Genomic DNA, 27,996 nt, shown 5'->3' with positions numbered 1-27,996 from the left:
GTTAATATTGTTTTTTTACAAGAGACTCACAGCAATGATGAAAATGAAATTGAGTGGAATAGATGGTGGGAAGGAAATTTGGTATTAAGTCATGGGACAAACAATAGTGCAGGAGTAGCCATATTATTTAAAAAAGGCTTAAATGTTAATATTTTATATACTGAGGAGATTGAAAAAGGAAGGGTACTATTAATAAAAGTACAGTATGGGGAATATGTTTTTGCTCTAGTGAATGTGTATGCTCCAAATAATGGGTTGGAAAGAGTAAGAGTTTTTGGTAAATTAGATAAAGCGCTTCAAAAAGTTGATGACAATACTTGGTTAGTGTTAGGAGGGGACTGGAACTGTACAATTAATTTTTTAATTGATCGAAATGGTGAAGAGCCACATGGTCACTCTGGTGAATCTCTGTCCAATATAATGGGAAAATATGATTTAATAGATGTGTGGAGAAGAAGGAATATAGGAATAAGACGATATACATGGATTAAAGTAGCAGAAAATATGGTTAGTGAGGCTAAACTGGATAGATTTTATTTAAGTAAGATGGTGGAAAATAGGGTAATGAATGCATCAATATTGCCAAATGGTTTTTCTGATCATCATCTGATCACTTTTGATTTTAATATAAAGCAATCTTCAAGACCTAAGTATTATTGGCATTTTAATGAAAAATTGCTAAAAGACGTTTTTTTGTGACAGTTTTAAGCTGTTTTGGGAAAAATGGAAAGAAAGAAAAGGTGATTTTGAAAACCTTCGTCAATGGTGGGATGTGGGTAAGGTACAAATTAAAGAGTTTTGTCAAAATGTTTCTGCTTATACTTTTACGAATGTGAAAAAAACTATACAAAGTTTGCAAAATGAAATTGGGTGTTTGGAAGAGGACTTGATAAATAACAGAGGAGTACAGAACAATGGGATAATTTTAAACAAGAAAAGGAAAGAACTTGGACTTTTGTTACAAGAACATGTGAAAGGGGCACTGGTAAGATCGAGAATTTGTTCCATTAAGGATATGGATGCCCCAACTTCTTATTTCTTTAACCTGGAAAAAAAGACTGTTCAATATAAACAGATGCATCATCTTCGTTGTCCAAATGGAAATATAACAACAAATCCGGGTGAAATGAGGAAGTTGGCAGTGGATTTTTTTTCTATGTTGTATAGTGCTGACAAATGTGATCCTAATAGTGCAAATGACTTACTTAAAGATCTACCACAGTTGGAGCAAGGGAAAAGAAAAGCTTTGGACAATATAATTACTTATGGAGAATTAACAGAAGCAGTACAGCAGTTGTCTATGGGTCGTTCTCCAGGTATAGATGGATTAACAGCTGAGTTTTATAAACATTTTTGGGAAATATTAGGGGAAGATTTTTATGAAGTTGTACTTGAATGTTTTAAAAATAAAGTACTTCCTGTTAGTTGTAGAAGGACTGTAATTTCGCTGTTACCAAAAAAAGGAGATTTAGGATTTTTTAAAAATTGGAGGCCAGTGTCTTTATTATGTTTGGATTAAAAAATATTATCAAAATCTATAGCAAATAGGCTCAAAAATTGTTTAAATATGTTGATTCATAAAGATCAAACATATTGTATACCAAAGCGTTCAATAATGGACAATTTGTTTTTTTTAAGAGATGTGATTGATTATGGTTGCATAAATGATTCTAATTTGGGTGTCCTGTCAATAGATCAAGAAAAAGCATTCGATAGGGTGGACCATGATTATCTTTTTAAAGTGTTAAAAAGTTTTGGAATCGGTGATCAATTTATTTCATATGTAAAATTGTTATATTCTGATGTATCAGTGCTGATTAAGGTTGGTGGAGGAATAAGTGCCCCAGTGACAGTCACAAGAGGTATTAGACAGGGTTGTCCTCTCTCTGGACAACTATATAGCCTTGTAATTGAACCTTTGTTGTGTAAGTTAAGGAGAAATTTGTGTGGTTTTTCAGTTGCAGGGGTAAAGGAAACTTTTAAAGTGTATATGTCTGCTTATGCTGACGATATAACCGTTTGTATTTCAGGACAAAATGATGTAACTGCTTTGGAAACAAGCATTAGGCAATATGAGATGGCTTCCTCATCTTAAGTTAACTGGGAGAAAAGTGAGGGGTTTATCATTGGCCGGTGGAGAGACACCGGACCTCCAAAACCTCCAGGAGGATTGATTTGGGCGAGGGAGGGTATAAAAGTGTTAGGTGTTTTTTTAGGTAAGGAAAGTTTTAAAAAGAAGAATTGGGAGGGAGTACTGGAGAAGGTAGTTGCTCGATTGTCTAAGTGGAAATGGCTATTACCACAATTATCCTACAGAGGGAGAGTTTTAGTGGCAAATAATCTGTCAGCCTCCACGTTGTGGCATAAAGTTATTGTTCTGGAACCACCAAATGAACTGATCTGTAATATACAGAGGAAAATTGTAGACTTTTTCTGGAGTGGTGAACACTGGACTCGGGCTGCTGTACTTTACTTACCAGTCCACGAAGGAGGTCAAGGTCTGGTGGATGTAAAGAGCCGAGTTGTTGCTTTCAGACTGCAAGCAGTACAGAAATTGCTCTATCAAGAAGATTTAGCATGGACACAGACTGCATGTGTATTCCTGCAGAAGATTGAAGGTCTTGGACTAGATAAACATTTGTTATTGAAAATGGATGAGTTAAGGCTGGACAATCTCACTTTCTTTTACAAGTCAATGTTACAAGCTTGGAGTAAAGTCTTGAAAGTGGAGAGAAATTTGAATGAACTTGGAGACTGGGTTAATGAGGAACCTTTGTTTTATAATCCATTGATTCAGACCAGATTTTTGTCATCAGTAAACATTCTGAGAACTCTCGTAAGGAATGGAGTCACTAAACTGGGACATTTACTGGATAATGGTGGATGGAGTTCAGTGGATACTTTTAAAGAACTGTCTGGTTTGTGCTCATCAAGAATTTCTTCAAAATTGAGAGAGGAGATATTTGCGGTTTTGCCAAGCAGTTACAGAAATCTTGTTGCTGGAGGAAACGCACAACAGCTGAAAGGAGTCTTTCCAAAATTAAAAATAATTCCTGCTGTCAGTAGAGAACAAGAAGAACGTGATGGATCTATATTGTCTTTCAAGACTCCACAGCTGGAAGAGCTGGACATTGTGTCGAAAAAAGCATTATATTATATTACAGTGAAAGTTATTCACATGAACTCACTCAGCATGCAGAGTTTTTCAAAATGGACAGAGACAATGGAGCCAGACTTCCTAGTGAGGGATAGGTGGAGAGCCCTGTATAAACCTCCCATTGAGAAGCGGACAGCTGATCTGCAGTGGAGGGTTATTCACAGGGCGATAGCTACGAACAGACATGTAGCACACCTGAATCCAGCAGTTGGGGGGGAGTGTAGGTTTTGTAGTAATGAAGAAACTGTAGAACATTTGTTCTTAAGATGTTTGAGACTCGGAGGTCTTTTTAGGTTGCTTGATGCTTGGTTTCAGGGTTTTGGTGAAGATTTTTCCCACAAAGTTTTTATTGGGGGACTTATAAATATAAAGTGGTAGATAGAGGAAAGGTGTGTTTATTAAATTATTTGATTGGTACAGCAAAGCTTGCAGTGTGGAAAACAAGGAAAAATAAGCAGTTGGAACTTGGTTCAATAGATGCAGAAATAATGTTGAAATGTATGGTGTTATGAGCAGAGTTGTTTATTCATTTATCCCATCCTGTTGTCTTGTGTATTCTCTCTCGCTGTGTATGTGCCTGCATGTTTGTATTACAGATGGGCGTGGCTTGTGAGAACCTGTTGGAGGCTGCAATTGGTTCTCCTCCTCACCTGATCTGGATATAAAGACCGCCCCAAACACACTGAAGGGGCCATCATTGTGCCATTGTGTCGTTGATCGTAACCTATCTCATCATTACTTCGTATCGTTTGTTAGTCTAGAGTGTCGTGCCAGAGAGATTGATTGTGAGTTTATTATTTGGGGTTTGTATTTGTGAAGTGTGACTGACTGTAGTATTTTGTTTGTTGTTATTTCTTGTTTATTTGACCCACGCCTGTTTGACTATCGATTACTGGATTCTGATTCTGCTTTGTTCGCTACGGACTTATGTAAATATTACCTGTAAATACTTTTGTATATATCTTTACACAATCGAGGGATGTAGGGGGTTTGACGCCATTTTATTTTGTACACATTTTCATATTGTTTTTGGTTAGGGAGGTAGGTAAGTTTGAACTGTATTTTGTTTTCTTTATTCTCAATTAGGAATTGTAGAGGTTTAAAAAAAGGATTCTTTCGTTTATTATTTTGGCCTTGTCTGCCCCTGACGCTAAACCCTCTGTAAGAAATAAAATCTTTTCTTTTTGGACTCTCTCTGGTAGTGAGACTCATTTCTTCCTCTTCCTGTTGCGGCCGACCCCTAGACGGTCGTAACAGAAATTGGGGGCTCGTCTTAAAACGTTTATTTTTCTCCAGAAAAACCAATTGGATACTTCATTGCGTGTTAGAAAAATAAAAGGTAAGAAACCCATGAAATTTGCTTTGTATGTCGTCGTTTGCTTAGTGGTTTTCACTTTAAGGGGAAGGGAATTCGGAATGGCCTCGAAATTTGAACTTGAGAAGTTTGCGATTCAACCTACATCACAACAATTGGATATCTGCCGCAAAGATGATTTGTTTTCGATTGCAGAATTGTATCAAATTAAAGTTTCTCGTGGTGCAGTGAAAAGGGAGATTAAGCATGTGATTTATAGACACTTGGTGGAGCACGGGGTTTTGCCAGAGGAGAGTGAGGCGGCGGGTGTTGCAGCTCAGTTGCCGGTTTCCGTGGGTGAGGGTGAGCAACCCAAGCCTGAGGAGCTGGCCAGCATAGATCCCGTCGATCTACCTTCTCCGAGAGATCCTTTACTGGCGATCAAATTAAAAGAGTTAGAGGTGGAGCTGGGCAGGCAACGATACCAGAGCCAGCTGTTGCATGTGCGCACAGTTGAGCTTGAGATCAAGCGAGATATCAAGCTCAAGGAGCTGGAGCTTGAACTCAAAACTAGATCACCTGTTACCCCCTCAGCTGCTGATGCGCCTGACGTGAGCGTGAGAGTGCCCGTGTCATCACCCATCACTGCTTCTACTCCGAGTCCTATTCCTGCACCTCGACGCAGCCCACAAGTAAGTCAACCTGATTTTGATATAAGTCGTCAAATTGCATTAGTCCCACTGTTTCGAGAGAGCAAGGTCGACACCTATTTTACCGTGTTTGAGCGAATCGCCGCCACGTTAAAATGGCCGCGGAATGTTTGGCCACTGTTATTGCAGTGCAAACTCGTCGGTAAAGCCCAAGAAGTTTGTTCAGCACTAACGCTTGAACAAAGCTTAGACTACGATGTAATGAAGAGTGCTGTTTTGCGCGCTTATGAGTTGGTTCCCGAAGCGTACCGGCAAAAGTTCCGCAGTCTGGTGAAAACCTCTAGTCAAACGTTTGTCGAATTCGCGAGAGACAAAGCAAATTTGTTTGAAAAATGGTGCGCTGCAAACACAGTCGGAACGTTTGAACAGCTTAAAGAGCTAATACTGTTGGAGGAGTTTAAAAATTGTTTGCCAGAGAAAATTGTAGTCTACTTAAATGAGCAGAAAGTTTCCTCTCTTTCTGAGGCTGCAGTATTTTCTGATGAGTTTGTGCTTACTCATAGAGTAGTGTTTTCGTCTGGAAAACGTAATCTCCCTGATCGGTCTCGCAGTTCTAAGGATACAGTAACGGCACCGAAGAACGTTTCTGGTGTAGAGAGTAGTGAAAGTCGTGAATGTTTTTATTGTCATGAGGTGGGTCACCTCATTGCTGCTTGTCCCGCTCTGAAACGCAAAGTTAGTAGAAAAGCAATTCCTTCGAAGAGCGTTTCATTGATTGAACGACAGATTTTGTCACCCAAACATGTATCTTTGAGTACAGTTACTGAGTCTACTTTTGAACCATTTATTTGTGATGGTATTGTGTCACTGAGTGAAGATGAGACAGAAACGAAGTGCATCCGTATCCTACGTGATACTGGCGCTGCACAATCGTTTATCTTAGAAAGTGTGTTACCATTTTCTCAACAGTCAAGTTGTGATTCCGATGTGCTTGTGCAGGGCATTGATCTTGCAGTAGTTAAGGTTCCTTTGCACAATGTGTTCTTGCGATCTGGATTAATTACAGGAAACGTTAAGCTGGCGGTCCAAGCTGAACTACCTGTGAAGGGTGTATCACTCATTCTCGGGAACGATTTAGCAGGTAAAAAAGTTTTCTGTCTACCTGAGGTAATAAATGTTCCAGATGTGTACAATGAAGATGTGTTGCAGGAAGAATTTCCAGATGTGTTTGGCACATGTGTTGTGACCCGAGCTCAAGCTCGCAAATTTAAGGACACAGTGGACCTGTCTAATTCCTTTATGTGTGCTGATGATCTTGTCCAGTCAGAGAATGATGCCGATGCAGTGGAGATAGATGTGTGTGCGCTCCCCAATGTTGATTTATCCTTTGGTAAGCCACAGTTAATTGAAGCACAACGTGCGGATGAAACTTTGAGTCACTGTATAGCAATTACTGTTGAGCCATCTGTTTTGTTAGAGCATCCTGTTGCATATTACCTGGACGATGGTGTCCTGATGCGTAAGTGGACTCCACGTCACGCAGAGAATGAGTGGAGCGCTGTCTTTCAGGTTGTTGTCCCAAAACCTTACAGGGAGCAGGTAATGTGTGTCGCGCATGATCATGAACTTTCTGGTCATGTTGGTATTCGAAAGACTTATGATAGTTTATTAAAGCATTTCTTTTGGCCGTCGATGAAATCAGATGTAGCCAAATTTTGTAGATCCTGCCATGCGTGTCAAATGGCAGGCAAACCAAATCAAGTGATTCCTCCTGCCCCACTGAAGCCCATACCAGTCCTCTGTGAACCGTTTGAACGAATTCTGATTGACTGTGTTGGTCCGTTGCCCAGAACAAAGTCTGGAAACACTTATCTATTAACGCTAATGTGTGCGTCAACCAGGTTTCCCGAGGCAATACCGCTCCGTTCTCTCAAAGCCCCTACGATTGTCAAAGCAATTGTTAAGTTCTGTACCACATTTGGAATGCCTAAATTCATTCAGTCTGATCAAGGCACGAATTTTATGTCCAGAGTGTTCGCGAAGGTAATGAAACAGCTAAATATCAAACATCAGGTATCCAGTGCCTACCATCCTCAGTCGCAAGGCGCTATTGAACGCTTTCATCAAACATTAAAATCGATGCTTCGAACCTTCTGTGTTGAGCGTGAAAAAGAATGGGATGAGGAGATCCCGCTCTTGTTGTTTGCAGTTCGGAATACTACCCAAGCGTCACTTGGATTCAGTCCCTCTGAATTAATCTTTGGACACACCGTTCGTGGTCCACTGAAAATTTTGCACGAGCAAATTCTTTCTCCTGTGTATCCGTCTCAAACTACCAATGTCCTAGATTATGTCAGTGCATTCCGTGAGCGACTACATACTATGTGGGAGTTGGCTAGACGCTCACTTGGTTCAGTGCAAACACAAATGAAAACTCGCTATGATCAAAAGGCAGTACAACGTTCATTTCAGACTGGAGATAAAGTTCTCATTTTGCTACCAGTGCCAGGTTCAGCTCTTCAAGCTAAATTCGTTGGTCCTTATGAGATTAAGGAGAAGCTAGGAGATACTGACTATGTTGTTGATACCCCTGACCGTAAAAGGAAGTCGCGGGTTTGTCACATTAATATGCTTAAAGCATACGTGTCCCGTTCGGATTCGAAAGATGTTAACATGCCTGTTGCTACTGTTGTTCCAGTTACTGTGCCACTGTCAGAATACTCACCTGAAAGTGATGATTTAAAAATGAATAGTGCCTCGTTCTTGTCTGCTCGTTTACCAAATTCTGAAACTTTGTCGAACTTGTCAGAAAAGCTGTCTCACTTATCAGTATCTGCCCAGGCTGATATTACCAATCTTATTAGTAAGTATCCGGCCTTGTTTAATGATTTTCCCTCGACCACTCATGTAATAAAACACGATATAGATGTTGGTTTGCACACTCCAGTTAAACAGAATGCTTATCGTGTTAACCCAGTTAAAAGAGAGCTAATGAAGCAAGAAACTCAGTACTTACTAGAGCACAATCTAGCAGTCCCTAGTGCTAGTCCATGGTGTTCGCCATGTCTACTCGTCCCTAAGTCAGATGGTACCTCACGGTTTTGTACGGACTACAGAAAAGTTAACGCTTTAACGAAAGCTGACTCCTTTCCACTTCCTCGCATGGAAGATTGCGTTGATCGTGTAGGTAATGCTAAATTTGTGACTAAACTTGATCTGCTCAAAGGATATTGACAGGTGCCCCTCACTGAGCTAGCATCTGAGATCTCTGCTTTTGCCACCCCTGATGTGTTTTTACAGTATCGAGTTATGGCTTTTGGCCTTCGTAATGCTGGAGCTACCTTTCAGCGACTAATGTCCATAGTATTGTCTGATGTGTCTAATTGTGAGGCTTATCTTGACGACGTTGTGTGCTATGCAGATACATGGGAAGACCACCTCAAAACCTTGGAGGATGTCTTCAAGCACCTGAGAGATGCTAATCTCACCTTAAACTTGTCAAAATGCGAATTTGGCTGTGCCACTGTTACTTACCTAGGAAAAGAGGTTGGTAATGGTCAGGTTTGTCCACTTAACTCAAAAATACAAGCCATCCTTGATTTCCCAGTTCCCAAGACTAGGAAAGAACTTTGCCGATTCCTCGGAATGACTGGTTACTACCGCTGTTTTTGCAAGAACTTTTCTGATGTTGCCAGTCCTCTCACTGGATTGTTACGTAAGGCAGTCTCATTTAAGTGGTCTTCGGAATGTCAATTTGCCTTTGAAGCCTTAAAGTCTTTGCTTTGTAGTGCCCCTGTGCTTGCCGCGCCCTGCTTTGAAAAGTCGTTCATATTAGAAGTGGGTGCTAGTGGTACAGGTGCGGGTGCTGTCCTACTTCAGACTGATGGTGCTGGTTTGAATCACCCAATTAGCTTCTTTTCAAAAAAATTCCACAAACATCAGCTTAACTACAGTACCATAGAAAAGGAAGTGCTTGCTTTGATTCTGGCTCTCCAACATTTTGAGGTCTATGTTGGTTCGAGCTCCATCCTGTTACTGTTTACACCGACCATAACCCTCTTATATTTCTTCAACGTATGTCTAATGCTAATCATCGTCTAATGCGATGGTCACTAATCTGTCAAAGCTACAATCTGGAGATCTGTCATAAAAAGGGTATCGACAATGTAATTGCTGATTCATTGTCCCGTGTTAATCATTAAAACAGTATGTTTTATTTTGTGGGTTGGGGTGTTATGAGCAGAGTTGTTTATTCATTTATCCCATCCTGTTGTCTTGTGTATTCTCTCTCGCTGTGTATGTGCCTGCATGTTTGTATTACAGATGGGCGTGGCTTGTGAGAACCTGTTGGAGGCTGCAATTGGTTCTCCTCCTCACCTGATCTGGATATAAAGACCGCCCCAAACACACTGAAGGGGCCATCATTGTGCCATCGTGTCGTTGATCGTAACCTATCTCATCATTACTTCGTATCGTTTGTTAGTCTAGAGTGTCGTGCCAGAGAGATTGATTGTGAGTGATTATTTGGGGTTTGTATTTGTGAAGTGTGACTGACTGTAGTATTTTGTTTGTTGTTATTTCTTGTTTATTTGACCCACGCCTGTTTGACTATCGATTACTGGATTCTGATTCTGCTTTGTTCGCTACGGACTTATGTAAATATTACCTGTAAATACTTTTGTATATATCTTTACACAATCGAGGGATGTAGGGGGTTTGACGCCATTTTATTTTGTACACATTTTTATATTGTTTTTGGTTAGGGAGGTAGGTAAGTTTGAACTGTATTTTGTTTTCTTTATTCTCAATTAGGAATTGTAGAGGTTTAAAAAAAGGATTCTTTCGTTTATTATTTTGGCCTTGTCTGCCCCTGACGCTAAACCCTCTGTAAGAAATAAAATCTTTTCTTTTTGGACTCTCTCTGGTAGTGAGACTCATTTCTTCCTCTTCCTGTTGCGGCCGACCCCTAGACGGTCGTAACAATGGTAAAAGGGAGGATAAAAATTGAATTTTCATATTATAATTTGATTAATGATGTTGAGAGTTTTTTTTAGAAATTTGGGGTATTAATGAGGTTTTATGTGTTATTGATGATGGGTTGTTATTTTTTACTTTTTAATTGGTTGAGGTAAAATGAAACTGGTAACAATGTTGTTGTAAATATTGGGTTTAAAGTAATAAAGATCTGTTCAACCTCAACCTCTCTCTCTCTCTCTGTCTCTGTGTGTGCGCGCGTGTGCGGGTGTCTGCGGTGCGTGTGAGAAGAGCGCGTGGTGAGTTTGAGTGTGATCTCTTTCTAACTTTTCTGTAGTTTGTTGTTTTTTATGTGTTTTTGCGTGTATTTGTTGTAAAAGAGTAGCTTTTAGAGAAAGTTGTGGCAGTCTGCTCCCGGCTTTTCTTTTTGCCGGGAAGCATGGCTGCTCCAGGTATTACGAATAGTGATGGTTTAACGCGACGTCATGGAATTAAAATATTGTGTACATTTAGTGTAGAGGAATGTGCATTAGCGGTTGGAAATGTGGTGGGTTACAACTCTATCGTTTCTGCGTCTAGAATGAACAACGCAGTTGTTCTGTTTTTGAACTTGATCGAAAAGGCTAATGAGGTTGTTCAAACGGGAGTCGTAATTAATGATGTGCTTACACCTGTACTTCCTCTTAGTAGCCCTTCCAGGAAGATTTTTTTGTCAAATGTTCCTCCTTTTGTTTCTGATGCAAGTATTGTTAAAGAATTGTCTTCTTTTGGCAAAATAGTCTCTCCCATTCGGGCGTGGGGAGAGGCGTTGTAGATCTTCTTTCCAGATTAAAGTTTTATTACTTTATTGCAGGACGCTTTATCTCAGTTTTTGTTTAGCAGGAAAATCAAGCCTTACACCAAACTGTAATGTCTCCTTGCACCTTTCTGCTTATGCAGATGATGTAATTGTTTTTATATCTGATGCTGATGATGTTAAAAAATTAGAGATCATTGTTAATGGTTTTAAAAAACTTTCATCTGCAAAAGTCAACTGGGCAAAAAGTGAGGCCCTTTTAATAGGTGATTGGAAAAGAGGACTTCCCAATTTACCTGGTGGTTTAATCTGGAAGAAAGGTGGTTTAAAATACCTTGGAGTGTTTTTAGGTAATGATGACTTTGTTCAAAGGAATTGGGATTGTATGCTAGAAAAAATTAAAGGACATTTGCAGAAATGGAAATGGCTACTTCCCCAACTGTCTTATAGAGGCCGTGCACTTATAATTAATAATTTAGTGGGGTCCTCTTTATGGCATAAACTTGCATGCATAGATCCACCTATTGGACTTTTACCAAAGCTTCAAGGAGAAATGGTTAATTTTTTCTGGGACAATTTGCATTGGACACCTCAAAGTGTTCTTTTCTTGTCAAGAGATGAAGGAGGTCAAGGTTTGATTAATCTGGTCAGCAGAGGAGCAACTTATCGATTACAGTTCATTCAGCGATTACTGATGGGACCTCAAAGTCTAGTGTGGAAGCCATTGGCACAAAGCATTTTACGTGGAGTGAATGGAATGAGACTTCATGCTGCGCTTTTCTTAATGGATCATTCCTTTCTGGATTTGACTGGATTACCCTCTTTTTATAAAAGTCTCTTTAAAGTGTGGAGACTTTTTAAACATCAGTGGACTGAGTCAGCTACATCTCTTTTTTGGTTGCTTGAAGAACCTGTGGTTTTTGGGAGTCGCCTTGATGTGTCAGGTGATGACATTCCAGGGCTTAAAGACTTACTTGTGTCAAAGAAATTATTACAATTGAAAGATATTGTTGACAAAGCAGGACCTGGTCTAAAAAATGCAGAAGCTGTTGCGGTACATCTGGGTATAAGATCAGTGAGATTTGCCAGAAAGTTTCTAGATAAATTAGATGGGGTTTTAAACTCCAAAGAAAAAACACTACTTGAGGAATATAATATGGGTTTTATTTCTATTGATGTTTATGATTTTTTCCCAGACATCAGAATTATACCTGATCTTGAAAAATCCAGTTATAATAGTCCACTGTTGTGTTTGTATAAAAATGAAAATCTTGATTTTTGCACAATCAAAGGAAAGGTGCTGTATAAATGTATTGTGAAGATCATTAATAAAAATACGTTAAAAGATAGAGCTGATACAGTTTGGAGAGATAAATTGGGAGTGGTAGAGGAAATTAAACCAGAGTGGAGAGTACTTTACAAACCACCATTGACTAAAAGAGTAGGGGATCTCCAGTGGAGAATATTGCACGGTGCCATAGCTGTAAATGCTTTTGTGACAAAAATGAATCCCACTATAAATGATAATTGTCCTTTCTGTACACAGAGAGAAACAGTTTTCCATTGTTTTATGAACTGTGATAGACTTTCTCTGCTCTTTGATCTCTTAGATTTTTTGTTTTCTCTATTAGGGATTTCTTTTACAAAGCAATGTTTTATATTGGGTTTTAAGTACAGTAAACTACAGAAATATATGTGTCAATTAATTAACTTTATTGTTGGTCAAGCCAAAATGGCAATATATATTTCTAGAAGAAATAAAATTGAACAGAGAAATGGACAGCACATTGTAGCAGTTTTCAAGAATATGTTCAAATCAAGAGTTCTTGTTGATTTCAACTATTATAGATTGATGAATGCAATCAATGTTTTTAAGATTGAATGGTGTAGTGATGTTGGTCTATGTACTGTACTTAATGATGAGTTGTTTTTTATACATGAATTAAGGTACTTTGAAGAACATAAATTTATAGAACTGTTTCAATAAAGTGTTTGTAAAACTCTCTCTCTCTCTCTCTCTCTCTCACACACACACACACACACACACACACACACACACACTCTTTAAGCATAGCAAAGATACAAAGAAATAGAAGTTATATATATATTAAATACAAATATAAAATAAATAAAATATAAAAAGTAATAAAATTAGAAGATGCTGGTAAACTGCTAAAAAAAATGTACAAAAAAAAACAAATCAACACTTTGCAAGGTTCACCAAAAAAAAAAAAAAAAAGAAAGAAATGTAGTGATATTGAGAATAGAGTTATTTCTGTTATGTTAATTTTCTTTTAAATGTCAGACCTGTTATATTGGGTGGAATATTGAACAGTTACAGACTGAAGTATTTACACCATCTACACAGTATCAGACAAAGACAAACCAATCTATTTCTTATCTGCACTCTTCCTCCGCATCTCCTCCATCCACTGGTCAAGTGGAATACTAGAATTTTGGGGACAGTATATGTACCCATAATACTGGCTGTGGCCACTTTCTTTGTTGCGGGGCTGTTGGCACAGACTACATTTATTTTTGTCCACTGTCCAATTGTAAGGACTCTGGGCAGGTGGTGGGGAGGAAAGGGGGCCAGCAGGAGCAATCCTTTTGGGTGCATTGTCTTGTGGGGTCACAAACACATACACAAGTGGGTCACTGGCAGGGCTGGGGCCAGAAACAGTAGGCAAAAGGGCAGGGGTAGGTGCAGATGTCTGCTGAGGGAACAATTGTCTCTGAGCTGGCAACCGAGGGCAGACAGACTGTAGAGAATGTGTGTGTTGGGCTGGAGCTGCAGACTTCCTCTTGACCACTGCTTGTCCCGCTGTACTTTGAGGCAAGTGGTACTGATGTTGAGGGCCAGGCTGTGGTGGTGCAGCAGTGGGGCGTACCTGTACTGGTGGGAGAGGTACAGGAGCAACAGGAATGGAGGCAGGCAAGTTGACCCCCTGCAGCAGAATACTACATTCCTGCCTCTTCAGTCGCTTATTGTGTACATCAAACAACTGCAGAGTAGTGCTCTGCATGACTACACCATTGCCCAGGACCAGCTGTCTGATCTTACTGTAGTCTCTGAGAATTAGAGTCCATCTGGTCAGTGCATATGTACCCTGTTTTTTTGGGCTTTTGTGAATTTCACAAAGTTTTACAAAAATGCACTCGACCAGACGACAAGAATCTGGCCACTGGGCAGGAGATCCTGTCGATCCTAAAACACAACATGTCATGCTCTCCACACCTGGCGTAAATTTAGGTTTCTTTTTAGAGCACCTGAAGCATCCTGTTGTTAGGCGTGACTGGTGCCGCGCAGAGTACGCCACACGCTGCTTGTCATACAGTTCAAGGTTCTGCCACAGACCTATGATGGTACTGGCCTGCTGGGAGTTAAGTGTTTGTCCAGTTTCATTCCTCAGTCCCACCAAGTAGTCTGCCAGGCTGTCCACTCTGTCCATCCCTGGGATACCGTGCTCATCCACAGCCTGGTAAATATATGAATATATGAAAATTAAGAAAAATAGCAGGAAAATAGCACACTTTCACACTGTTTTCATGTCAGAATAGACCTACCAGCTGTTGCTGTGGTGCTGCTGGAGTCATGGTAGGTGGCCCAGAGGGACTTGTAGTAGTGGCAAGAGAGGCTGGGACAGTGGAAAAGTAAGGAGCAGAGGCTAGGCAGGTGGGGACAGCTGTTGGGCCAGAGGGTGCAGTGGTACGCTGATTTGCAACCTGTAATAATAAAAATAATACTAATGAAATAAACATCAAAATAATAAAATTTCAAGCAAGACAATAACACCACTGATACAACATGTCACAGAAGACTTGCCAGTTGTTGTGGAGCTGCAGGGGTCATGGCAGGTGGCCCAGAGGGACTTATAGCTGTAGAACTGGCAAGAGAGGCTGGGATGGTGGGGACAGCTGTTGGGCCAGAGTGTGCAGTGATACACTCATATGCAACCTGTAATAATAATAATAATAATAAATAATAATATTAATGAAATAAACATCAAAACAATACAACTACAAGAAAAACAATGAAACCACTGATACAACATGTCACAAAAGACTTGCCAGTTGTTGTGGTGCTGCAGGGGTGACGATTGATGGCAGTGAAGAGGAGGGACTAGCAGAGCTGCCCAATCTGCAAAATGTTTAAAAACACATTCTTATAAAATGGATTTTAATTAGAGCTTATCTTTTGCATTGCGCTTTTATTCATTTATGTATTCTACAGATTTTTATTAATTGTCTTTCATCTCTGTCTACTTCTGTCACGTAACAGAAGGGAACAGACAGGTGGGTAACACAAACACAGTCTTTATTTAAATCAGAGGCACGGATCTGGACGGAGGAGATGAATAGTGAGTATATAGTAGAATGCACGTTGAGATTTGACTTAGCTGACAGTAATACAAAGGATTGATGTGAGGACTGAATAATGATGATGACGGCTGGAGGAAGACAGATGAATCAGGTAAGTAGCAGGTAGGTAGCCTTGAGGTTTGTGTGGACGAGACCAGGCAAGGGAGTGCAGGAGAAGTGAGTCTTTATAGGGAGTGCTGGTGGTGATAAGGTGCAGGTGCAGGTTATTAAAACTCCAGCTATTGTGAACGAGTGGGTGTAGCGTGCTGGTGACGATGGGCTGTTGTTGTTGGGGACTGGTTGTGACTCCGTGACAATTTCATGATTGCATTGTGTATTTTTTTGTGATTTAAAAATGTGTTTTTGAAAAGTGATATACAAATACATTTTCTAATTATTATTATACAATTATTATTATTATTATTATTGTTATTACACAATAATAATCATTATTATAATACAATAAAACTTAAAAATAACTTAAAAATAAAACTAAATTATCCAGAGCAACTGGGAAGTCTACTGACACAGTATGATAAAAAAAAAAATGTGACAGGCAAAATTACCAGTTGTTGCTCAAGTGCAGCTGTAGTGAAATCAGATGGAGGCCCTGAAGGTCCAGCAGTGGCCTGGAGAGAGGTGGGAGTTGGAATGATGACTGTGCTGGTGGTGGCAGGTGATGGACAAGATGGCGGGTCCAGTAGCTCAATGGTTGGGTCCAAATCAGCATCTTCAAAGCCCTCATCTTCCAACTCTTCCTCTGTGCCAACATCTTCCAGCATCTGATCAGTCTCCTCTGAGTCAGGTTGGACATCCTGCAAGGCCCTCCCTGTCTGGCGGTATAGGTAATCTATACCTATTAGTTCCCCTGGACCAGACAAGAAAATAGAATAGAGGAAAGTTTACTTTTCAGAAAATTCATAAAAAGATCATTCTATTTTATGGATATAAAAATAGCCTTCTGATGGAAAGTTAAACTAACCAGTATAAACAGCAGGTGGCTGAAAAGAGGGAACAAGCTTCCTTCCAAGCACCTTGACACTGTAGTTGTTGACACAGTGTACAAGTTCGCCTGAGTAGCTGAGCAGAGATGGAGGCCTGACTGCCAGGGATGCAGCTTCACGGTCCTGGTTCCATCTGTTAAGGCCTTCCAGGAGGTACAGTTGGAAATTCAGGCTGTTGGCACTGGTTCCTTAAGATAGTACAAATATGAGCAATATTGTTAGGTTAACATGTGTTTGGTTCTTTGACAGACTATGTCAGCATTTCCAGGATAATAATAATAACAATAATAACAATAATTATAATGATAACAATAACAATACTACTACTGCTAATAATAATAATAAAATGTTTAACTGCAAATATGTAATCTTGCTGATGAATAAAAAGTGATTCATACTGACCTGGAATGAACCTGTTCAGATGCAAGTGGAATGATTCAAGTGATGTGGACCCTCTTGCACATCTGTAGTTTGGCAAGACTATGCCCTCCTTGGTAGTGGTGCCAGTTACAGTGTACAGGAGGATACCTGGTTCATCCTGAATGCACTTCACATGTTTCTTCTGAATTTGCCAGATGTGCTGCATTCTCTCGTGGTCCAAGAGAGGGACACCAAGATAGTCTCTGCCCTTTACCCCCATGAGCTCATTAAGAAGCAGTTCAGTCATTATGATCGTCTGCCGCTCCCCTCTTGTCCGCCTCCTGCAGTGCAAAGCCAGTTCTTCCTTGGATATCTGCTGGTCCACTAGTTTTTCAGTGATCCCAAGAACACCTTCTCGTTTCAGCTGTTCCCTCTTAGCTTGACGCAGCAAGGCAACATCTCCACTGTCCCACTCAAAAATGCAGCTTGACAGTCTGGACATGAAGATGGGGTAAAGAGGATGTGCATCCTTTGTACACACAGATGCCAGTCGATGTCAAGCTTTACAACCAGGTCTGGCCACTCACCAAATCTCTAAGTTTTGTCTGTCCTGTGCCCTCCCGACAACAGTCACAGTCAACATAGAGAAGCTGAGGAGGAGCCACACCAGCATTGCTGTACCTGCGGATGAGATCAGCAGCCATGGTGTCAAGAGCAGGATTTGGCTCACTTCATTGCTCACAGACGTAAGCCACAAGGCGGTTCCCTTGGCAAGGCCTGATAGTTTCTTGGTGATCTGTGATAACACTGAAAAGACAGTGGGTGCTTAAAGCCCAAATAAACTCTTTCTTTTATATGTAAAATACTGAAATAATACTGTTTTTTGTATATACAGAGCATTAATTTGATTTTTTACATGTCTTTACTATTAATGTTGTATTTTAGACTTTTGTTTATGAGGTAGGATTTTACAGTGGTGAGAGTTAAAAATATTTACCTTTTTTGTGGAATCCATTTTTAATATATTGCCAAAGGTGGATGTTATGCTGGCTTTAATGTGATCTAGCCTGCTTAAGATGTCTCGGCCATAAACAGCCAGCATCCACCGGTGGGAAGGAACATCCACTGGCTTAGGAGGGTCGGGGAACTTCACAGGGAGCAGGCTTGGCTGGATAACAAAGTCTGAGCATGCGCCAAGGTAGCGACAAACACGCTTAAGCCACTCCTCGCTGTGATTTTCCCTCAACTGCCTGACCAAGCGGCTGGGGCTATTACCCAAGGTCCTCTCCCTCAGAAAACGGATCACCCGCATGTCACAAGCATATCTGTATTAAGAAACAAAGTGAAAAAGAGACCAAAAAAATGGCAAACATTAAAACAAGCTAATTTCTAGAGTGTTTGAATGATAAACATTTGTGACACAGGCTAAATAATTTTAGTATACTCACCTTCGTGTCAGGATCAGTCGGAACTCCATTCTGTGTGCCAAATCCAGCTGGTCCAAGATGGTCTTGCTGCTGGAAATGTAACTTGTTTTACAACCAGCTGAACTGCACCAGAGAGTTTCCGTGATCATCAGGTAGTACCTATCCACATCCAAAACCTGGCGGGCTCTCTTGTGGGCTCCATAACCTGTAAGCTGTTTTCCACACACAGGACAGGACAGCCTGACCTTCCAAAGGTGGTATGGCATCCACAAGAGAAGCTGGTGTGTGAAAAAACGGTCTGGAGTGGGGGCCTGATGATAAATGAGCGCTGGCTCCAGTGGATCATACCACAACTTCAGGTCAGTGCGCAGCCGCTGGTTCTTCCACAGAGCAGATGAAATCCACTTCTGATCCTGAGGTGGTATGGTCCCCATCAGCTTTGCAGGCAGCCAGCCAGGCTCTGAACCAGGAGCAGTCTCCATGTCAGCAGTAGGGTGAGCGGAGTGGACAACCACAGATGGAGCAGCAGAGGTGACAAAAAAAGAGGTGGCAGTGGCAGATGCAGAGGTCACAGGGGCAAGAGGTGCAGAGGAGGTATCAGAGGAGGAGGCTGCATCTGACACATCCTTTATATATATATATAAAAAAAAGGCAAATATATATACATGATTGCAAGTCACTCATGAAGAATGCTTATTTAAAGTTAAGTATGACTGTGAAGAAAACCATTTAATTTAAGAGTTTCTCACAGCTCTAGCAGCTACCGATGTTATCGAGGAGGTGGTTGTGGACACAGGAGAGGGAGGAAAAGACAGAGTTGAGACAGTCTGAATGTACATCCTGGGACTGCAGGCAGGCGATGGTGTCGTCCTTGTCATGGCACTTGTGACAGTGCTGGACATGACAGAAGAATCTGAAGTGCAACTGATGGGCTGAGACAATATGACCACAGTTTACATTATATATAATATTAATCTGTTCTTACTAGGAATTACAGTAATGACATAATTTCAACATATCCTTATGGAATGAAAATAACAGTAGCCTAACAAGAATTATATGATTGTAAATTCAAATACAAACTGTCATTCTCTTTACATTACCTTGGTTGCATGCTTCCTTTCCAAGTTTAAGTTTGGCTTTAAAGCGGCACCCTGAGACCCACCGAACTGTGGCTTGATAAACTGAGAAAAAGTCATCTTAAGTGGAGCCTTGTAAATTCAAAATGCATATAATCGAATACACTAAAAAATTAAATATTTTTGACGAGAGACAGAGGCAATAAATACGCCCAACGTGGGGCTCGAACCCACGACCCTGAGATTAAGAGTCTCATGCTCTAAGGGGAAGGAGGAAAAAAGAAGAAAAATGAAAGAAAAAAAGAAGAAAAGAAAGGGAAAGAGAGAGAGAAGGAAAATTTAAGAGTACTTGTGTGATATTTAGCTGTTTTGTGGTAAACAAATCATCATATTTCACTGAAAAGTACTTTCCCCTACACATTTCAGGTTGTAACGCTGACAAGACGGACCACGGTTCGAATCCCACACCTGACAGGACTAAAAATGTTTTTTAAAGTTTTCTAATAACAACCTTATTTGTAACCCAAGTTTAATTCTCAGTACTTTGATGATGCCTGTTAATCATGAAATGCAATGCATGTTATTTGATACATGTATGAGTATTGTTTGTCCCATTTGTTTGTATATTTTATTATACAATGCTATTTTTCATTATTTTACCTTTGGTATAAGAAATCTTTATTATCTCTATTAACATTTTATTATTTTTTGAAGTAGTTTGATAATACTGGTTAATTCCAGTTTGGTTAACCATTAAAAGCAATGTTATTTTTCTGTCATTAAATATATGTTATTTTTATATGTATAAGTACTGTTTTTCCCATTTATTTATTTTTATTTTATTGTAGAACAATGCTATTTTGCCATTATTTTTTGTTGTATTGCTTCACTTTTGGATATAAGAATATTAATACTAATACTAACTTTACTCTCTTTTTTTAACTTGATTATCTTAAAAAAATTCCCAAAGTTATCGTATGAGATATATAGGCCTATAATAATAATAATAATAATAATTTATGATTTTATAAAAAATAAGAAACTCAGACTCACAGAATGATTAATGAAAGACAAGATACTGTTCTATAAACAATAAAATGTTTTATTTTTAACAATAAAATAAAAACGACTGATGATAAATTATAATTGAAGTAAACACACAAAGATTTAAACATAAAACTATGTACATATTAATAGTGTGTGTGAGTGTATATATATATATATATATATATATATATATATATATATATATATATATATATATATATATATATATATATATATATATATATATATATAAACATATTTGAAATACAATTCTCTGAGTTGGTTCAAATCACAAACTTAGCAAAAAATAATAATAATTGTAATAAACACACCAAGATAAAAGCTCTATAAAACTATATACAGTAGTGTATTTATACAGCTCTGGAAAAAAATTAAGAGACCACTTAACATTGATTTCTGAACTTGGAGTGGTCTCTTAATTTTTTCCAGAGCTGTATATAAACAAGAAACAAACATTAAAAATAAACAAGAGAAAATAAACTATTTCTTTTTTTTATAAAACTATATACATAGTAGTGAGTGTGTGTATAAATGAAAAAATAAAACAAACTATTTAAATTATTTCTTTTTTTTTACTTGTTCAAGCCACTGCTCTTTTGAAAGAGTCTCTGTAACAGGGCAGTAGATAGTCCCTCTAAACTGGCTGTGCCCAGTCGCTGCTGTCCTAAACTGCCCACACTTCCTGCAAGTATTTGCCTCAACCTTTCTGTGGTAGGGACGAGGGAGAGGGAGTTGAGACTGACTGACTGTGGCAGGAGGTGGGAGGACTAAACTGGGAGTGGTAGGAGGATTTTGAGGGACAACAAACAGTGTGAAGGTAGGGGTACTGTGGGAGGCAAGGGGGACAGTCAGGCTGGTGCTGGGAAGGACAGGAACTGGTTGCAGGCTGCCAACAGGCCGAGGAATTATTGGCCTTGGGGTTGGTACCTTAGGTATAACCACCTCAGTCGTATTGCTAGCGATTCGTCTTTTTAGTCTAGCTTGTCCAGCTGTGCTTTGTGGCAAGTTGTAGACATGTTGATCTCCCTGGACCTGTGGTGGAGCAACAGCACGGACACTGGCAGGTGGGAGAGCCTCAGCAGCAACACCAAGAGGGTCAGGCAGATCAATCCCCTGAAGCAGAAGTCTCTCATCTTGCTTCTTAACCCTGCCATTGTGCCACTGAACCAGAGTGGTCTGATTTACCTCCACCAGCTGGAGAGTAGTGTCCTGCATGATGGCACCATTAGACAGGATCAGCTGCCGGATCTTGCGGTAATCTTCTAAAATGAGAGACCAGCGACTCAGCGAACCCTTCCCTTTCCTCCTTGGACTTCGATGGATGTGACAGAGCCTGGTGAAAATGGCCTCCACAAGACGACAGCAGTCTGGCCATTGGGCAGGTGAAGCTGTAGATGCCAACACACTTCTTTTCAGGCTATCCACTCCAGGGGTGAAAACAGCCTTCTTTTTTGGAGACCTGAACCTCCCGGTTGTCAGCCTGTCCTGGTGTCTTGCAGAAAACCTTATTCGCTGCTTGTCATAATCAAGCAAGCTCTGCCACAGGCATACAATGTCATCAACCTGAAGAAGAACAGAAGTACAGAGGCATAGGTGAGTTAAAAGGAAACTGGTCATTTCAAATACATAGTTCAGTAAAACTGTTTTTCCAGTCACATTGTGTTTTGTGTGTTTATTTTCCATGTTAGCAAACATTAAAAATGTTTGCTTACCTGCTGTCTGCTCAGGGTTAACCCCGTGCTTGTCCTCAGCTCTACCAAATACTCAGCCAGTCTATCCACCCGGTCCATTCCTGGAATGTTTTGGTCATCCACAGCCTAACATTTTAAATGGTAAAGAAAAAAACAGATTAGTGAAATGACATCTTGGTAGTATTAATAAATAGACTAATGGTAGTATTAATCAGTTTGTCGTATTTCAAATTAATTTCTGCTCATGACAAGTTCCTGTTGCAAAATTTACATACCAAAAGCTCCCCAGGAACCTGAGTGGGGGAACCTGGTGCATACTGGACTGTGGGTGTAGTTGGCTGAGAAGAAGAGGCAGCAGTAGCAGGCTGGGAGAAGGCAGAAGATTGGGATGAGGGTGCAGCAGACTGGGATGAGTGAGCAGAAGGCTGGGATAAGGGAGAAGCAGCAGCAGACTGGGATGAGGGTGCAGTAAGCTGGGATGAGGCAGCAGTAGCAGGTTCAGAGAAGGCAGAAGATTTGGATGAGGGTGCAGCAGACTGGGATGAGTGAGCAGAAGGCTGGGAGAAGGCAGACTGGTATGAGGGAGCAGCAAGCTGGGATGAGGCAACAGTAGCAGGTTGGGAGAAGGCAGACTGTGAAGGAGACGAAGCAGGCTGGGATGAAGGATTAACAGGATGAATTGTAGATGGGTTAACTTCATCTTCAAGAAGGAAACTCAGTGTAGGGTCCTCATTGATGTCCTCCTCAAATCCCTCATCCTTCTCATCTACATTGACTTCCTCCAGCAGCTGGTCTGTCTGCTCATTGTCAGCATCCATTGACTGAAGTGGCTGCCCTGTCTGACTAAGTAAATAGTCCACTCCAATTAGCTCCCCTAAAAAAAAGAGAATTCAGCATGTTAAACATATAGCCCTTTCATTAGCAGAGAACTATGTAAGGTAAAATGGACTGTGAGAGTCTTACCAGTATACTGTGCAGGAGGTTGAAAGGTGGGCACAAGCTTCTCTCCAAAAACTTTTAGGCTGTTGGTGTTGATGCTTTGCACCACCTGCCCTGAGTATGTTAGAAGAGGGGAGGATTTTGTGGAAATTGATGCTGCTGTCCGGTCTTGATTCCACCTGTTCAGGCCTTCCAGGAGATACAACTGAAAATTCAGTGTGTTAGCGCTGGTTCCTGTAAAGAAGTGAACAAAGATGTACATGAAACTGGGATAATGAGTTCCTTTAGAACATGTAAAATAACTTTATATTTTCTGTTGTACTATACTGCAAACACAATGAGCCACAAACCTGGAATGAACCTGTTCAGGTGGAGGTGGAAAGATTCAAGGGAGGTCGAGCCCCTAGCACATCTGTACTTTGTGAGAACTATTCCTCCCTTGGTGGTGGTGGTGCCTGTTTCAGTGTAGAGAGGCACGCCTGGCGGATCCTGGATGCACTTTACATGCCTCATCTGAACACGCCAGATGTGCTCTATCCTCACTGTATCTAGCAGAGGAACCCCCATCAGATCTCTCCCCTTCTCCCCCTTCAGTTCCTGCAAAAGCCTGTCAATGTGTCGGGTTGTGGACTCCACCCCACGAGTCCTCCGGCGGCAATAGAGCGCCAGCTCTTTTTTGGTTATCCGTCGTTCCACAAGGTCATTGGTGATGACAGGCACACCTTCCTCCTGCAGTTGCTCTCTCTTTGCCCGGCGTAACAATGCCACATCATCTGGGTCCCATTCAAAAATGCATGCAGAGAGACGTGACATGAAGACTGGGTAGAGAGGATGAGCATCAGTGGTGCACCCCACTGCCAGCCGACGCATGAAGTGCCAGATGTCCAGTCTGATAATGAGGTCAGGCCATCCTCCAAATCTGGCCTGTAGCTTGCTCTGCCCCTTCTCTATGCAACAGCCACAGTCCACATACAGCAGCAGCGGTGGAGCCACACCCGCCTGGCAGTACCTGTTGATCAGTCCGGAGACCATGGTGTCCAGTCCTGGACCTTCCTCAGCAGTCAGAACACTGATAAGAATTTGTCCTGTCTCATTGCCAACAGAAGTCACCCACTGGGCTGTTCCCTTGGCTGTGCCCGCCAACTTTTTTGTGATCTAAAATCAACAAAATTAAATATATTAATAAAGCATAACATGTGACACAAAACGTCACTAATAATGTCAAACAATTACCTGTTTTGTTGAGTCCATTTTTAAAATTTTGCCGAATGTGGAGGTTATGCTGGCCTTGATGTGGTCTATCCGACTAATGATGTCTCTCCCATAAACAGACAGCAGCCACTTGCTCGTAGGGACATCAATTGGCTCTGGAGGCTTTTGGCACACGACAGGTAAGAGGCTGGGGCGGTTGACAAAACCAGCACACTCCTCCATATAGTGCGCCAAGCGGTCAAGCCACTCCTCCCCATGGTTCTCCCTTAGCTGTTTCACTAATCTTGTGGGACTGTTGCCTAGCGTCCGCTCCCTCAGCATGCGTATGACACGAATGTCACATGCATACCTTTGTGTAAAAGAGGAGATTTCGCTTAAATTATTATTCATGCTACATAAAAACACTTTTATTTTACATTTACTTTATATTACACATTTCTGCTTATATGAAATATAAATGTCTTTATGAATAAACTCATTACTAAATTCTGTATAATGTGCGTAAACTGTAACTCACCTCTGTGTTAAAATCAGGCGGAACAGCCTTCTATGGGGCACGTCGAGCTGGTCCAGGACAGTCTGACTGGTAGACAGATAATTCAGGCAACACACAGTACACCTGAGAGTCTCCGTTACCATAAGGTAGTACCTGTCGATGTCCAGGACCTTCCGTGCTCTCTTGTGGAGGCCATAGCCAGTCAGCTGCTTCCCACATGCAGGACAAAACAGTCTAAACTTCCACAAGTGGTAGGGCATCCATACCAGAAGCCTGTGATTAAAAAAGCGATCTGGAGATGGAGCCTGGTGGTAGATGAGGGAAGGAGCGGGTGGCCTCATACCAGAGCTTCAAGTCTGCCCGAAGTCTGCCAGCGTGAAAGAGCGCAGATGCAATCCACCTCTGATCCTGTAAGGGGATTGTCTGCCTCATTTTAGTGGGCAGCCAAAATTGATCAGTCTCGGATGCAGGACCAGGCACAGAAGGGGCAACGTTCTCCTGAATTAAAAGCAAAGAAAGATTAGAAATGTAATATTAAAACATTGTTTCTCTTAAGTTTATATATCTATATAAGTAATTCTACAACTTAGGGTACACTTCATGCATATTCATTCATGATAATTCAACTTTTTAAACAAAATTATCTTTAAGGCAGATTTATAAAAAATGTTCCTGTCCTTAGTGACTGTGTTATGAATATCACATGGATATCTGCAGATAAACTGGTTCTTAAATTATTTTAATATATGACAGAACTGAAAAAAGAACACTCTAATACGTGTGTTACTTAAAAGTATGACATTAAGTTTGTCTGTAACAGTTGACAATTTCACCATGGAAATATAATTTTCCTTGTAATATCAAAATGGTGTTTAATGATTAAGCTTGCCAACTAGCAGAAATGTTGCACTGATTAAATATACAAAGTGAAACCAATAGTAACTTTGAGAACCCATATTTGTTTTGTACTTTTTTTTATGTGAACTGTACCCCCCAATTATAGATTAAGCAACATGTACATGTTCTTCATGCACAGGTAATTTCAGATGCCACAAAAAAATAGATTGACACTCACCAATGATGTAAGAGCAGGACTAGCTGCAGGAGAAGGACTGGCTGATGGAGACGAACTTGAAGGTAAAAGGCTTCCTGAAGCAGCAGGTTGGGCTGAAGGAGATGGACTGGTTGAATGAAAATAACTGGGTGAAGGTAAAAGACTGGCTGAAGCAGCAGTTTGGGCTGAAGGAGATGGACTGGTTGAATGAAAATAACTGGGTGAAGGTAAAAGACTGGCTGAAGCAGCAGGTTGGGCTGAAGGAGATGGACTGGTTGAATGAAAATAACTGGGTGAAGGTAAAAGACTGGCTGAAGCAGCAGGTTGGGCTGAAGGAGATGGACTGGTTGAATGAAAATAACTGGGTGAAGGTAGACTGGCTGAAGCAGCAGGTTGGGCTGCAGAAGGAGGTCTGGTGGCAGGAGAAGTGGCAGGTCTGTCTGAAGGGGATGGACTACCAGGCTGTAAAGATGCATATTGTACATTATTAACATTAACATTATAATGATGATAATGATGAAACATATTAAGGTCTTTTTAAATTACCTGAATCCGCCTTGGTATATTTATGTTTGGTTTGGCATTTGAACTAATAGATCCTCCAAATCGTGGCTTTGTAAACTAAAATAGGAAGATTATAGAACAGATTGACATTCATGTAAAATCATACATGCATTGGAAATTTGAAGATATGAATTCCCTATTGAAGAATACACAAATAATCCTCAAGCTGCCCATTATAAGGCTTTGGGGATATTTCAAAGATAATTGCTTGTGGAGGAGGTAATCTATTCAAATATTAAAATGATGTGTTACCATGGATAAGGTAAGTGCAGGCCTTGTAAATGTTGGGGCTGAGGTAGAGACCGGAACAGTGGTAGGAGTGGAGGCAGGTGGGACAGCGGTAGGAGTGGAGGCAGGTGGAGCACTTGTGGCCTGGTAAAAGAACGATCAAGAATGTGGAAACCTGTTTTATTCATCTTTCAGTCATGGTACATTTTTATTGATCTAAACAAGCACAGGCATGACAAAATCTAACATTCACAGACATTTATACATTTACTCATGACAATCAATCTCTGTGAACCAGCAAGACTTTAAGGGCAGAAGCGGTAAGGCGAAGCTGTAAACATATAACACCCAATAAAAATCATTTTTTTTGGTCGTGCTTGCTGTGTTTTTATATCTGTTATGAGGTCATAAAAAACTGTGCTTCACAATCTGTGGATATTTCTATTTTGATATATTTCATATTGACACAGTGGGCACATTAAAAAACAAAACAAAAAAAACTATGTGAGAATATATATATATTTTTTTTTACGTATACACTAATTAATGGAGCCTAACCAATGAAAATAAATATGTAAACAGCAGTACCACTTTATCAAGCTTTTTAAATAGAAAGCAAAATTTCAGTGACTATTGCTGTATCCCAAAGCAGAGAACTTTGAAGGTATTTGGGTCAAAAATATGATTGTGAAATGACATGAAATAGATTATTACCTGAAAGTCTGAAATGCATACCTTAGACGGATGGAATCCGCAAAGGCATTTCTGTGGTCCACCAAAAAGTGTTGCCTGGCCACGGACCTGCATTGGACATTTATCGATCTGCACAAATAAAGACCTCTAGGTTATGTTAGATGGGTTTAAGCATGTTTTCTCATTAACCAGGGTTTCCGCGGGGTCTTAAAAAGTCTTAAAAAGTCTAAAATTCTGAACTTTAAATTTAAGGCCTTAAAAAGTCTTAAAAACGGCCAGATTTTCATCCGAGGTCTTAAATTTCATTTAGTCAGGTCTTAAATTTTTTTACCCATTTCCAGAAACGCTACCTGAAAGTTATTACAAAGTAGCAAAAAAGTAGCGAGTCGTAGTTCTTTCTGGGGTATACTGGTGTTGGTATACGCGGTGATAAAACTACAAATCCCGTGATAAATGCAATACCTTCCCGCGAAATACGTCTGCGTCTCCTCAGAGTTTGTTAAAGTTCGGCTACGTGTGGAAAATGGGAAAGTGTACTTTCAACGAGACATGGCTGGATCACAGCGATTTCTGCTGTTGGTTACAAGCGATACCCAGCTCCAGGTACGAGGCTCACTGCAAACTTTGCAAAAAAAAATAAAAAATCAATTAGAGAGTCTGGGTGTGAAGCGGTGTAAAGGCGCTGGAATCACACGCCAGAGCGGAGAAACACAAGCTAGCCGCAAAATCCCTTCAGCGGACTCGGCCAATTAGCCTCACCACTGCCGTTGTCCTCCTCAATGCCTGGTTCCTCCGGTCTCCAGCGCAATATCATCACAGCTCCGTCGAACAACCTTCGTGGTACTTTTGGAGCGACTGACACATTGAAAGCTGAGGTGATTTGTATACTACACACGGTGACTAAACAAACACTACTCATTTAATAGCAACAGTGAGATTAGCGATCTC

At 40.5% G+C, this 27,996-nt stretch overlaps 1 protein-coding gene across 1 annotated transcript; it reads right to left on the bottom strand.

Annotated features, from left to right (window-relative positions):
* Nucleotides 1-20,628: 20,628 nt before the first annotated feature.
* On the bottom strand, nucleotides 20,629-27,395 carry LOC125269589 (endochitinase A-like). The gene is made up of 8 exons (XM_048192520.1): nucleotides 27,091-27,395; nucleotides 26,380-26,499; nucleotides 26,110-26,184; nucleotides 25,585-26,025; nucleotides 22,826-23,006; nucleotides 22,138-22,736; nucleotides 21,884-21,988; nucleotides 20,629-21,734 (listed from the first exon to the last, which is right to left on the bottom strand). The coding sequence occupies exons 1-8, from the start codon at nucleotides 27,160-27,162 to the stop codon at nucleotides 20,730-20,732; spliced, it is 2,598 nt and encodes an 865-aa protein (XP_048048477.1). The 5' UTR covers nucleotides 27,163-27,395; the 3' UTR covers nucleotides 20,629-20,729.
* Between the last annotated feature and the right edge of the window lie 601 nt (nucleotides 27,396-27,996).

Source organism: Megalobrama amblycephala, linkage group LG6 (assembly GCF_018812025.1).
Source record: "Megalobrama amblycephala isolate DHTTF-2021 linkage group LG6, ASM1881202v1, whole genome shotgun sequence".
Taxonomy (NCBI): domain Eukaryota; kingdom Metazoa; phylum Chordata; class Actinopteri; order Cypriniformes; family Xenocyprididae; genus Megalobrama; species Megalobrama amblycephala.
This window is presented reverse-complemented; position numbering and strand designations above follow the sequence as displayed.